This window comes from Sprattus sprattus (assembly GCF_963457725.1).
Source record: "Sprattus sprattus genome assembly, chromosome: 13".
Classification (NCBI taxonomy): domain Eukaryota; kingdom Metazoa; phylum Chordata; class Actinopteri; order Clupeiformes; family Clupeidae; genus Sprattus; species Sprattus sprattus.
This window is the reverse complement of record NC_137911.1, coordinates 23,380,662-23,395,435: the sequence shown is the minus strand read 5'-3', so window position 1 is coordinate 23,395,435 and position 14,774 is coordinate 23,380,662. Positions and strand designations below refer to the sequence as shown.

At 42.6% G+C, this 14,774-nt stretch overlaps 2 protein-coding genes across 2 annotated transcripts in view; both read left to right on the top strand.

The window, feature by feature from the left end:
• Positions 1–528: 528 nt before the first annotated feature.
• Positions 529–8,552, top strand: snapc1b (small nuclear RNA activating complex, polypeptide 1b; the record flags this gene model as incomplete). The annotated part of the gene is given in 11 exon segments (XM_080850816.1): positions 529–647; positions 649–858; positions 1,142–1,301; positions 1,560–1,700; positions 2,007–2,111; positions 3,032–3,184; positions 4,292–4,381; positions 4,552–4,614; positions 4,759–4,924; positions 5,026–5,091; positions 7,965–8,552. Coding segments are annotated over 11 exon segments (1,308 nt in total). The 3' UTR covers positions 8,000–8,552.
• The window catches only part of syt16 (synaptotagmin XVI), a gene marked incomplete at both ends in the record, with an annotated part of 24,873 nt that continues 18,640 nt past the window's right edge, over positions 8,542–14,774 (top strand). The window contains 2 exon segments of the mRNA XM_080850229.1: positions 8,542–8,567; positions 9,530–9,586. Of these exon segments, the coding sequence (XP_080706355.1) occupies positions 8,542–8,567; positions 9,530–9,586 (83 nt within the window).

The following is a 14,774-nucleotide window of genomic DNA, read 5'->3' as shown; positions in this document are numbered from 1 at the left end:
CGTCTTGGCCACCCAGAACACACCATAACCCACAGGACTGGGAATCAAACAAAACTCTACTTCAGGAACTAAACAAATAAAAACAATAAAAAAATGTAATGTACGTTGTTACAGGAGTTTTTGTCTAAAACTAGCAAGTAATCTAGCATTATTAACTAAGTTAAGGTAACACTATGCAACAATTTGACACTTGTTTTGGTACCATTTTGGTAACTTCCTCAAACTCATTTTGAAAGTATATGGTATATATTAGGTCATGTTAGGAAGTTAAACACCTTTGCAAGGTGCATATATTATTATGAACATAGCAATGGTAATACCATATTACTTAGATACACATCACTTTAGTCAAAAATTTTAAATGATGGACAGGCAAATTTATGGTGTAATGTTAATCTAACTGCTTACCCGAGTCTGCTTTTTTGGTAGTATGTGCTGGTACCTGCACCAGTTTGCTCAAGATTGTGAGAATTGTAATTTAACAATAAAATGGGCTATGCTAGTGTATGCTTGTGAACCAACAATGTAATGGGTTCGCCTACATCTTCGCTATTAAGTTTGTCCTCGAAGTCTTGCTGTAATACGTCATCATATGGCGACACAGTTAAACTACACAAACACCGTTTTGGTGACATGAGTTTGTTGTTGTCTGTTTGTGTGTTCTTCGCTTAGGTTTTTTTCACGAAAAATAGTCATGTCAGACCGGTTAAGGAACGGACTATATACGTTAAGGAAATTTGAGGAGCCTTTGAAAACAGACCTTGAGGAGTTGCTGGGTCGTTTCCAACGGAATACCTCAGTGCGATATGAGGACTTTTCGTCCATCTGGAGAGACATGAACTTCGGCGAAATATTTCAGTGAGGATGCTATTCTATGAATTTTATTTTGAACTTCATGTAACGTTGTTTATGTTTTTGTGTACGTAAGGTATGTGAGTTATTCGTGAATTAAACTGTATTCCCTGGCTAACCTAGATTTTTTTTTGTTAACGTTACCGTTAACGTTACCTTAGTGTTGAACGTTATGTTGCGGTAACGTTCATTGCTGAGGGGAAACATTTCAGGAAATCTCTAAGTTGTATAATAAAGGATAGGTCTGTTCTGTACCTGTAACAACTGTTTTGCTTGCACGTTTCAACAGTGGAATCCAAAATCTGAATGAGAAGAATGCATTCAGCCGCATGGCACTGAATACTGCTACCGCTTACTTCCTACCACCCTTCTCCTTTCAAGTCCGAGTCGGAGGTCTCTATGTTCTCTACGGTCTCTACCATTCACAGTGCGGCCCACCAAAGCAGAAAGTACGCAGACACACATGCCGGACTATATACGAGTATCAAACTGGAAATTGGCTCCTAAGAAATTGACATATTACAGTCAACTGCAGATTTAATCTTATTTATTTGCTTTCCTATCCTTATAATACCCCCAAATAGTCTAATGCAAGTGATTAGTTGTGCAATGATTGCCCAGTAAACACAAGTGTAGCATCTCACACTGTAGTAGGACCAGAGTGTTCTTGTTTGGATCCTTGATGTCAGTGTGTCCCTCTGTTGCAGATCCGCCTGGCATTGAAAGACTGGGAGGATGTCCAAGCTTTCACTCAGGATGCCCTGAGCTCCCAGCACTATGATGTGGTGTACATCTTGCACAAACTGCTGGGCGCAAAAGCCTTTCACTTCACCGCAATGCCTGTACCGGTAAGACTATGAACATAACATATACCTATGAATAAACAGTCTGTTCAGACATAGTGCTGCTTACATCATGACTTAATTAGCTACTCTGTTGGAACATTTCCTTATAGCACATTTCCTTAGCATGTCTTTTGTATGTGTGAATGTGTTGTGTATCTAAAGTAAATACTTTATTCTGTGAATGCTGGAAACATTTGTTGAATGGGATGTGCATGGTTTTAGATATCTTTTTCTCTTTTATTACATGTAAGGTACGAAGTTATTTTTTGCGATTCCCACTGCTTATCTATGTTGTCTTACTCTGAACAGCTGGCATTTTTACGAGATAAGAAGAACCCGGCGATGCCAAACACAGACGCTGCTGCTAAACTGTCATCTCGACCTCAGCAGCTTGTCACAACAGAGATGTTGGAGGTACTTGGGTCTAGGGGGTTACTATAAAATTGAATGAATGAGCGGTAACAGATTGACACCTATGTGCACTAGCCAATGCTAAATCTATCAGCTAGGTTCTCTATGTAATTATATTTTGAAATCTTCAATATAACAGAACGTTGTCCACCAGGTGAGCCAGACAGCTAGGTATGTGGAGTGGTTTGTGTGCTTACACAGAAGCAATGCTATGACCGGTATAACTGGTGATTATATAAAGTGAGCTAGCTAGCAGAATGTTTGTTTATCAGAAAGTAACAAATTTCATGATGACCTATTCCATGAGAGCATGGCCTTACCATGTGTATTGAAGGTTTTATGCCTTTGCTGAAATCATGTGCAAGAGGACTTCAGTCTCAGGGAGCCTTGGCTGAGAAGTCTATTTGTGACTGCAATTTTCTGATAAGATTTACACTTGGTTTTAACCCTTATTTTCCAGATGTATCATCATTTACTTGTGAAAAGGAATATGTTGTTTAATTGTCATTTCCCTAACTGCTTCAAGATGATTCTAAAGTTTGGTTATTATCCCCATGCAGTTCCTTCCATACTTACAAATCCAGAATCTGATGCCCTGACTCTGAATTTAATACATAGTGAGTGTACTGCACAGGTCGTGTCTGATGTGGATGAAAAACAGGTTGTGTGTGTGTGTGTGTGTGTGTGTGTGTGGTGCAAAGGGTTGTGTGTACACAGAATGATGGAGATGGTGTGGGGGTTTTATCCACTGGGATTTTGCTGTGGTGGGAGAATAGAGGATCTTTGAGCTGCACTGGTTCATCACTTTGGTAGAGAGTAGTGTCAGGACATAAAAGAACACGTTTGCCCTCCCTCACGTCTGAATGGCTCAGGACAAAAGATTGATCTGAATGGCTGATCTGAACTGTTCCATCTGTGCACAGGAGGTGGCTAACATTCATCAACACTACAAACAGCTGAAGGCATCTGTGTCCGCCAAACACCCCGAAGCTGGTCTCAACCTAGTCCGCCACAACCTGGTTCCCAAACTGTTCAATTCGGTGATGTCCTTCAGCCAGTGGCAGAACATTCATATGGTATGATTTTCTTTCAAAACTGTAACACAACATTTTAACTTGTATGAAGAGCATCCCCAACTCTTCAGAGAGCACCTCCTTTCCTAACTAGCACTTCCTCTCCCATCCTCTTCCTTTTTCCACCTCTCCTTATCCTTGCTCTAATGCAATCTCCTCTCATTAGTAAAACAGCTGTTACATTCCTGCACTTTTTTATTTCTTATGCAAAATAGTATTTTTTGTTACACTAGGTCTCTATTGCTCGTAGCTTGAATGTTCTCTCCTTTGTACGTCGCTTTGGATAAAGGCGTCTGCTAAATGACTTAATGTAAATGCAAAGCTTATATGCTACCCTCTCTGTATAATATGCATGCTTGTTAAATAATGCAAATACAGACAACCTTTTCAAAACTTTTAAGTTCTATACAAATGTTTTCATTACTAGCTAAAATGGTATGAGCACAAGCTGTGTAGGTGTGTAAAAGGTTATTACTTTGAAATATTGAAAATGATTTCAAACATAAATGATTATTTTGATTTAATGGTTAAATTATGGAAACAGTGTTGGCAGGGTGTGCTGGACCCCCTGTGGTCAGACAGTACAAAACATCAAAAATAGCAAGAAATGATAAAGGCCTACTTGTCTTCAAGCAGTTAGATCCCTGATGCAGAAATGATGCATAAATCCTGTCAATTATGACACTTTTAGAATATACCGTTATTTTTTTCTTCTATCTATTTTCATGAAGGTAACAGGGTTGATGTGAAATAAAGGGACACTGATAGTTTATTTATTCATTTATTTTTATACCATGCACATTTAGAACGAAAGCACAGCCTTGCAATAAGATCATACTGATATTGTACATGTTAAAAGTCCTGCTGAACTAGAAAAAATCAAAGCAAGTAACAGACCAAAAACGTCCCCCCTCTTCTGCATAATAGTGAAAATACATATTTATTTGTGGTTGTAGTATCATTTATTGTGGATTGTTTCTTGGGGACATAAAAGGCAGCGATTTCGTGGAATGACCCTAAAAGTGTTTTTGAGGCAGTTGGTCTTGTGTAGTTGGGTTAATTTGTGGTACATGATTGAGATTCTACCGACCATACGATGCTGTTTTACAGCCGGGTGAGGAGACCAGTGTGCAGTCAACCAGCCTCGATGAGCCCTCCACCAGTTCCAGCTCTAACCAGCAGCAGCAGCAGCAGAAGGAGGTGAGAGACTGGAACCAGCAGTCCATACTCCTATGGTTACGGCTCAGTCAGCACTGTGAACTGTCAGGGTAGCAGAACCAGCCAGAGCTCCATGGGCTGTGGTTGCCCTCCAAGCAGCTTCCTCTTCTCATAGGTTTCTCTCTCTCTCTCTTGTGTCTCCCCTGCTCCAGAGCTCCAGGAGAGCAGACCTCCTCGCCTCCATCAAGGCGCGCTCTTATGGCCAGGTGGTGGAGGTGAGTGTTTCAGGTTTCAGAGAAACCATTTTATTCCTTCACATCAGTTCATGGATGTGTAAGTGGATGACATTTTTTTCATTTGTCTGTGGCCTTTTGCTTATGTTACACTTCGCTGCTGTCCGTTGGACATCTATGCACTAGGTGGCCAAGTCTCGGCGACATAGGCAAGCAGAGCTGTGTTCGGCTGGGGAGTCGGGCCCGAGGGAAGATCCAGAGATTGGGCGTGTGCTAGGGGCGATTCCTGGACCCAGACGCCGGTTTACCAATTCGCTGAGATACCGCACTCTACGACGTCTCTACGAAAATGGCAAGCATTCATGTTCACACACTCTCAACTGTCTACCCTGGAACACTAACCGTCACTTCCTTTGTGCATCAGCAGGAACTGACATGTTCTCTGTCCAACAGGAGGCATACCAGAGGAGTTCCTCACAAGCACCAAGCTGTGGCGACTGAGCAAGGCAGACCAGGAGGGTAAGGAGCGTGGGCATGTCATGAAAGGACCTTGCATGTATAGGGGTCATTCCACGCCAAACGTGACAATTTAAGGAAAATTCCCCACTAGACCATCTCAGATTTGGCTGAAAAAATTCAAGGTTGTTCATACACTTCTTAATAGAAAAAGTCCCAAATATTAGCTCTCTACTCCCAATAGTTTTGTCACAAAAAGATGTTTTAGGGGGGAGGGGGTGCCTGTACTTAAGACGCTTTTTGAGCAGTGTTTTCTGAAGTCCTTTTCAAATTGCTATTACTAGAAAAGTACTTAGGCTTAAAATATGACACCATTACTTGAAGAATATGGACTTCCACGGGTGTGTATTGGGTACATTATAATATTCGGGGTGCTTGATTTTGCACTTTACACTACGCTCTGTTGCCTAATTCAGCCAAATCTGAGACGGTCGAGTGGAAGCCATTGTCCCATTTGGCGTGGAATGACCCTCAGGCCATTCATGGGTGAACTAAGGGGCTAATTAGCTCCTAAGCCATTTTAATTGCTTAACATTGAGTTGAGTTAAAGGTGCAGTCCTTGATTATAAACCATCCAGTCCTTGATTTATAAACCATCCAGTCCATGATTTATAAACCATCCAGTCCTTGATTATAAACCATCCAGTCCTTGATTTATAAACCATCCAGTCCTTGATTATAAACCATCCAGTCCTTGATTTATAAACCATCCAGGCCTTGATTTATAAACCATCCAGTCCTTGATTATAAACCATCCAGTCCTTGATTATAAACCATCCAGTCCTTGATTTATAAACCATCCAGTTCTTGATTATAAACCATCCAGTCCTTGATTATAAACCATCCAGTCCTTGATTATATTCCATCCAGTGTTCATGCACTGCCCTGGCTCTGCAAATGGGAAGCAAAGTAGCTTGGACGGAGCCATGCACTATTCAAGCTCACTAAACGGAAGGGTTTGATTTGATGTGAGTTCAGATATCCGCAACCAGGGGTGCAAACTCGTCAGCTTTCGGCGAAATTTGCCGTTTTTAATCCAAAATAGGTGACTTGTGTGATTCGTGTAGATCTGCAATACAAATATTTGGGGTGGGGGGGGGGGGGGGGGGGGGGGGGGGGGCGCTCCAAGTAATCTGCGAACGCAAGCTGTCCTGAATATTTTTTTCAACCTTGTTCGTTTGGCTATCCCATGTCATCTTGACAGGCACGCTTTTTAAGGCATTTACGGTAACGTGTGACGTTGGGAAAGCTGCTCGAACGTTATGCTATCTAACGTAGGCTAACGAGCTAATGTCAGACAGTTGGCTGACAGACGCCTTGCAATTCACATCAACCATTTTCGCTGGTTACAATAACGGTGTTATCGGATAGTACAGTTTCTATTTCTCTGTAACTCTGAAAAATCTAAGCATGAAAACACCGAAAAATGTACATTTACATAAAAGACACGGTCGTCAGCCGAGTTTGGTCCGGAGATTAGCTGTTTATCGCTTTACTGAATTGGAAGTCCTTTTCCAGCTCACTTTTTCTCGCACGCCCCCTTCATTGAGGCAGAGGATACATTCGCCTCCCCTTTGTGTTTTTTCTGACAGATCAGCAAGATTAAATAGCTTCTACATAGTCTGGGAAGTCCCGCCCCACTTCTTCCGGCCAAATTGATTTTGCCTCTGCAGTGGGTCTGGTCAACTTCGGATAGCCGTTCATTTCAAGATTTCCAGAATCCTTGGAGCCAATCACAAACTGGCTTTTGGCTACCTGGCGCGCCATTGGCGGATTTAAACTTACCACGGCTACGTTACAAAATCTACTGCACGGAGAGTTTCTAAACATTGGACATGGTGGCCGCCGAAGCACCGCAAAACTTCAATAAGGCAAGTTTTCTTTGAAAACAGAACAGAAACTTGCCCTGGAACAATTCATACAGAAAAAATATGTGTTTGCTTTATTACCGATCGTTGTATCGTTGTATAGTATCGTTGGTCTGATTGGTTAAAGGCGTGTCCAATTACGTGAGTGAAGTGGATCGCTAATGAGTAGTTGGCCAGACCAACTGAACAAATGGAATGCAGTGAAGGGGCAGGGAATTCCCAGACAAGCTTCTACACATACTTGAAATACATTACCTATTATATGGATACAAACGACATATAATAAAAGTGTCTACAAATAGTTCAGTGATGACAAACAATTAGAGAGCAAAAGGCATGCGCTCAACCCAGTGTGTAAGGGATGCCACAATCTGAGATAAGGTGCAGCTCGTCGCTGCATGTCCTCGTGAGTCGCCTCTCTGTTTGAACAGCGATTTTGATTATAAAAATGATTAGAATCATACAAAAATTAAATTTAAATCAGAGATCAATAGATACATTTCTATATTTATTTTATCTCATCATTTTGTTTTTTAACTGTTCAACTATTTGTTTTTCACTTTTCATGACTTTTACTTTTCATGAGGCTCTGCCTCTCCTGACTGCACAAGTGTATGTAATGTGGTTGGGTTGGCCCATGCCCGTGCAACATTCAACTCAGGAATGTTTATGATTAAACTGCTACCAGAGCACAAAATTGTTTACAACAGCACAAAGTTCTTCATAGATCTAGCCTCTTAATTAAGCTGTCAAAGTGCACCAGATTGATGCATTGAACTTTAAAATGTGCAAAGTTTTCTTATACGTATATAAAATATATTCCCCGGAGAGCATGCCCCGGACCCTCCCAGGGGGGTTCGCATCATTGTCACCTTTTCCATCCCTGATGAGTTTTCACCCCTGTCCGCAACCTTTTGCCAGAATCAAGCACTGTACCTTTTAAGATTATAGTGGAAAAAAGTTTTGAATGATCAGGTGAAGAGTACTTGTCTTTTTGGCCTTCCTTAGAGTCTACCCGGATGGTCAGGCGCTTCAAGTGGTGATGCAACCACCAAATGCACAGACCAGACCACCTGACCCAGGACCAGCGGTCTTTCACTGCACTGCTTGGATCTTCCTTCTCTGAGGCTCACATGAAGATGATGGCGGGTCAAGGATGATGATGATCCTATGTTGCGGGTGGGCGGCCTGTGGATTGTGATTCACCCATGCATGAACATTTGCATAACGCCACTTTGTCTCCAGTTGGAGCACCGTTTTCTTTTGCCTATGGGGGACACTCGAGCCTATAAAAGGTTGTTTGCCGTTGTAGCCACTGCAGAAAGGACGAATGATCATGGCGAGGGTGATTGTTACTGGTCAGTAGCCTATCTAGCTGTTTATTGATATAGGGGAAGACTGCTGACTGCTGACCAACAGTGTTTGTGCCAGTCATAGAAAAAGTTGTTCTGGTCAAGTTCAAGATATGTCAAGGTCAACTATACCATAAGGGATCATTGATGCTTGTTTATGGTATTGTTTGTTTGAAAACCATGTTTTTTTTATACCATCCACAGTGTTATGCTTTGCCACATAACACCAAGAGATGTATGTGTCCGATGCCGTGGGCATGTTTGTCTTAAATGTTTTTTTTAAATACAAGATTCATTGTGTTGAGCAAGTGGTGTCATTCAAATTTGAAAGAAAAGTAAAACCTTTTTTTTGTAAATATGCATATAGACTCTCCCTCTCCCTGTGTGTGTGTGTGTGTGTGTGTGTGTGTGTGTGTGTGTGTGTTTGAGAGTGTGTGTGAGAGAGAGAGAGAGAGAGACGGGTAGAGTGACAATGATGCCTCCTGTAACATATTTCTCTGAGAGTGACACCCTAAGCCGTGTCAAAGTAGCCGACCTAATGATTTTCTGATTAAACTGTCGGCCTACATCAATATAACATCCCTGCTTTACAAATCATGCCGATAAATCTGATGCTGCACAGTGGCACTCCCTGCTTATTCGCTTGAATGCTGCCCATAAACGACTATAACCTAGAGAGCCAGCGGCTTCAAGTAGCTTGTCCTCAGACTGAGAAACTCATTGGTGCTTCTTGGAATTTAATCAATCTCTTACAGGTAGGCTCCAGTGAAATATTTACTCAAACTATCCAAATGTGTATCTGTGTGTTGTGTTAGGATGCTCACCTAAATCACATTTGGCGACATTCTGACAATGGTGTTATCTTGGTTGGGAACGACATTCTTATGGACGAAGTACTTGACGGGCTACGGGCTGATTCTGTTTGTTCCTTGCGAATTGCCCTGGGGCTTCCGGATATCACTGTCCTAGTTGGCGGTGTCGAGCTTAAAAGTAGCTTATATTATTGTGGGGCACAGAGTAGAAGTCCAGAGAAGCGAACTGTGACAAGAAGGACCCCAGAGAGCTGGAAGAACATCTATGGTCAGTGACTTGTCATTAGTTTCCCGGCACGTGACAATTCGTTTATTAGTGTCCTAGTGGTCCCCAACGAGTATAATGGCCATTAGATAGAGATGTGAGATGGAAAAGTCATAATTTAATAACAACGCGTTTTCTCTCGAGCATCTCGGTATTTTGTCTTTTATGGGAAGGCAACTTCAATACGAGTTTAATATTCAGGTAAGTTTGAAACCTTTTTTCTAGAAATAAATCATAATAGCAGAAGTTGATGTTACATAGACATGGCGGTGGCTAATACGAATTTTAGAAATATCTGATATCAGAAACCATTTCAGTAGGGTATCTATTGGCTGTCCAAGATTTAAGCGCCGTTAGAGTATAGCCTAAATATATATTTTTTTAAACAAGCGCGGAGTCCGGGAACGCGCAGCGCGTCATTGTAGGGATGTCAGCGTCTCCCGTGATCGCGCTACAGCAGAAATGGGTGGTCGGGGTTGAGAACCCAATCCACACAGTATCAGTGGCGCCTTGATGATCTGGTGCTGAAACGAAAAGGAAAACCCGAGAGAAAGACGGCCTTCATTCAACGCTGTCCGCCTTCAACCGAGCGGACCAAACTAGATGCGATGTGAGCTGACAGAAGGGCCCGTAAAGACGCGACTGCTGCTGATCGTAGCTTCCCTCAAAACCCGAATAGAAGCTGTGTCGCTGGACAAAACCGATACAGCCATGGCCGCTGATAGTGAGTATCCTCGTTGGATTCTGATATTGATTGTCCAGAGATAAAGATGTGCAAATGTCTTCAGCACCCCACCCCCACCTTCCACAGCCGTTCTAGATGTTGCAGGGACCATATAGGCTACGCAGTAATAAAGATAAAGCAATGCGTCCTATCTTTGCCTGGCATGCGCATACAGTTGTATCTCTCCGATACAGTTACCACCTTTTGTAAGGATTATACCACTCATGATGCTACCATGTTTGTTCGAGGTTTTCGTGCAATTCATGTTGATTCCCGGCATCCATTATGAACACTGCCCCAACTCACATCTCACACATCTCATTTATTGATTGAGGAGGAGACCCATTTGAGGACCATTTGCATCTTTAAAATGTTCTTAGTTCTCACTCCAAAGACCCTTCAAAGCCTTGCACTTTTGTCATGTCTGGGTTCCCAAATGAAATCCCACGAAAATGTCAGGGTATTTCTTATCTTTAAAAAAAAATATCTCCAGTCTTATAGTGATGTTTGTTTTCTCCACCAAGCCCTGAACCTTAAAACAGCAGGTCTTGGGAAACAGAGGTGTTGGGAAATGTAGATGAATCAGCAGATGCAGAGGACAGCCGGGGTAGTTAAACCAGCCACGAGTTGCTGCCGGCCTCTAGAAAGAGTCTGTGACATTCCCCAGATGCGTCAGACTCATACCCAGTCCCATTTGGACTCTTGCTATGCATGTCCTCTCCTTTTAAAGTGTGTAAATGTGGCAGTTTGTGTAGAAATATCACTCTCTATTCCTTCTGTCTGTCACAGAGCTAAAGACTTTAACTCCAGTCTTCCATGATGCATTGTGCTCCAGCTTCAGTGCTCTCAGATTGTGCTGTCTCTTAAGAGGGGCACGATTGTCATGGTCCTGCTCTCATTAAGGTCACTGTTTCTCGTTAATCTAGTCCCAAGCATGGGTGATCTGAGCTTTTTATGTCATAAACGTAATTTCAAAACATAATCAAGCAAAAATGCTACATTCTGCGTGATACAGAAAAAATTGGTTACCGCCTCTGTTTCTTCTCTGTTACTGGGACCTTGCCAAGGGTCAGATGTGATCTTGCCATTAAACTCACAGCGGGAAGAACAGAGAGACACCTGGTACATGTTATAGTCGAGAGGGCAGATACAGATAGCCATTCCTGTTTAAGTAACCGTCCGTGTGCGTGAGTGTGTGTTGTAGAGTGTGAGTCTCATGGTCAGGTCATGGTGAGGTCAGAAAGAAGGCACAGTCTGCTGCCATTGAGGCTAGCATTTAGTTTCACCCAAAAGCTGAGGTCACCAAGCGTTGCACCTCACCATCCTCAGGGTCTGTGCTGCAAGATGTTTTACTTTGACATCCTCTAGTGGTCGGTGTGGTATGGGATAATGACAGATGTAATGTTGTTCCGCCCACTATACCTTTTATACTCCTCTTGTGCTCATAGTCGATAGCTTTCAAAATCGATGTGGCACTTGTGCCATGGTGAGGATCTATCAATGTTCAGGTGGTTTTCTGAAATCAGGTGGAAAGATATTTCTGGAAAACTGTAGAAGGGTAGAGTGAGTTTAACTAAGGACACAATTCTGGACTTGGGCACTGCACTCTACCTGTGTTTACACAAGTCATAAGGGCCCATTCATGTGTCATATGTGCTAGGGCAAGACTTTTTAGCACTTGTTATTTTGCCATGGAGATGGAGGAAACTGTAACTGTGTGAGCCATATGTACAGACATGAAGGCGTAAACATGCGTAGAGGGAGCGAGAGAGAGAGAGAGAGAGAGAGAGAGAGAGAGAGAGAGAGAGAGAGAGAGAGAGAGATAGTATGTGTTTATGTGGCAGGATGTGTTTGTATATGACTGGAAGTGTGGCAGAGAGAGGTTCACAGATCAGGCTTTGCCCCCCTGCGGTGCAGTCCGGAGCCCAGTGTTCAGCCAGAGTCCCTGTTCCTCGAGTGCCCTTATGTAGACCCAAGTGTTAATCTGCCACAGTAAACAGATCTGGGTGTGTGATTGTTCTCCCTATGCTTCCTGGAGTGTGTATATTTGCAGCATGTGTGTGTGGTTGTGTGTGTGTTTGTTCTCTCTATAAATCCTGGAGTGTGTTTATGTACTACGTGTGTGTGTGTGTGTGTGTGTGTGTGTGTGTGTTTGTTCTCCCTATGCTTCCTGGTATGTATATATGTACTGTATGTGTGTTCAGCTAAATGGGAGTATGCCTGTGAAGTTCAGTCACTTCTATGTGTGGGACAGAGAAATAGAGGGAGTGCTCATGACAAGTGAGTGATTGAGTGTGTGAGTGAGTGAGTGAGTGAGTGAGTGAGTGAGTGAGTGAGTGAGTGAGTGAGTGAGTGAGTGAGTGAGTGAGACTTTGTGTCTGCGGGTGGAATCATAATTTCACCTCCCTTTTATTGCTTAGGATTCACCTGTTACACCCAAAGGGTTGCATTAAAGTCATTCCATTGACTGAAGCACAGCTATAGTGTCCTCCACCATGAACTGGCCACTTATTTTCAATGATTATTATATTATTTTGAGTGTGATAAGTATACATGGGGCAGTAGATATGAGGTAGTGTCGGATTTGATTCCCACCGATTAGTTTGTAAATTCATACTCAGAAATACTAGTTTTCTCCCTCTAGAGAAAGTTTTCATGCGTCCACCTGTCCCCAGTGACATACATTCACAGAGTGCTTCAACATCAGACTCTCCCTCTCCCTGTGTGTGTGTGTGTGCGTGTGTGTGTGTGTGTGTGTGTGTGTGTGTGTGTGTGTGTGTGTGTGTGTGTGTGTGTGTGTGTGTGTGCGTCCACCTGACCCCAGTGACATGCATTGACAGAGTGCTTCAACATCAGAGTTTCTCAACCTGGCCAGGGAATGTGTCATAAAACCCATCATCAAATGTTTCTGCTGTGTTAGTGGACTGCTTGAAGTTTTTTTCTCCTGTAAGGAAATGGCCCCCTTTGTTTTGTAGCCTACTTCCTGGCCACTAAGTGTACAATCCTATTTACCTTACCATGGCAGGGCTTGTTATTTCAAGTGGGTGCTTGTGTTCTGTACTGATTTGCGAGGCACCTTAGATCAAAGTGGCAGCTACGTAAGTAGACGCGCCAGCTTCTGACACCATTGTTTGGAGGTCTTTGCCGTTCCGTGAGGGCCTGGACGAAAGCCAGAGGGAGATGAGAAGAGCGTGACTAGGCTGTGTGAGTTTTGTCCCAGAGGGAGGGAAGTGTGTGTGTGTGTGTGTGTGTGTGTGTGTGTGTGTGTGTGTGTGTGTGTGTGTGTGTGTGTGTGTGTGTGTGTGTGTGTGTGTGTGTGACTGGGCTGCATGAGTGCCCTGGTTGAGAGCAGTGCCAAGACAAGGGGGCAAATCAAGGCCATCAGGGGCCACAGGTTGTCATCACCCCACCACAGTGGAGCAGGCTTTCCCCCTGAGGGGGAGATGAGGGATCTGTCTCTCACAGGATGGGAGGTCTGGTCTGAGTCTAGTGGGAGAGGAAGTGCCCTAGTAGACTGGCGGAGCGCTGACTTCCTGACGACTTTGTGAACGTGGCGCTGGTGTTGCGAGTGTTGGTTTAGGTGGAAAGACACAGCAGGCTCCAGAGAAGAAGCATTCAGAGCAGCAAAAGAAGAGACACAGAGTGAGTGAGGGAAGGAAGTGAGAGGACACATCTGAGGTGAGAAGTGTTTGGATGGAGGGTGGCTGTAGGAGAGTGGAAGTTTATAGTATATATGGGCCATTCTACCGAATTGGTGCAAAGTCAGGTCGGAAATAGTTTGAATTCTTTTATGTTTTATTCCCAAAACTTTGTCTGTATGTATATTGTACCATATCTAAAGTACACATATCTAGTAAAAGAACAGTCAATTTTTATATTGTATTTTCAGAATGTGTTGGAATGTTTTTCCTCTTCCAAAAATTGTCACTACCGAAACATCACATTTACTATAGTAAAAAAGTATTATCATTGACCTGTTCAGATTTTGTTTCCTTCCCTTCTCTTAAGAGTATTTTTACAAATATTTCTTGAAGGTTTTCACAATGAAATCCATAAAAATGAATTTTTTACCAAATTTTCAAGTTCAATTTATACAATTCATGAAAATCTAAGTGCAATATTTCTTTGTAAAATGCAAAATACTGATCATATTGATTCCAGAGTTGTTGATTGATGAAATTGAACATACATTAATCCAATCAGTATCATAACATTTTAGTTGATTACTCAATATACTTCATTTTTTACAAAACATCCAGTGTTTCGGTAGTGCTGCACTGTTTCGGTAGTGACATCCAGTGTTTCGGTAGTGACTGCACTGTTGGATGGATGTTCATTTCTCTCCCAAAATCATCCAAAAGGTGCTCTGGGCCGCCCTTTAGTCCACACAACACATTTATTTAAAAGTTATGGGATTGAACTACTTACCATTTCATTTTGTCACTACCGAAATCATCTGGTCACTACCATATGTTTCGGTAGTGACTGTTTCGGTAGTGACAATTCTAGCTAACTTTAAGCATAAATAAAGAATTCTAGCAAGCACACGGCTTGCAAACACATCTTTGAAGAGGTGAACACACATACAAACATAAGATTTTCCATGAAACCCCAAAAGGTTTACTTAATTGAAGAAAACATGCGTTTCGGTAGTGACAATTCTTA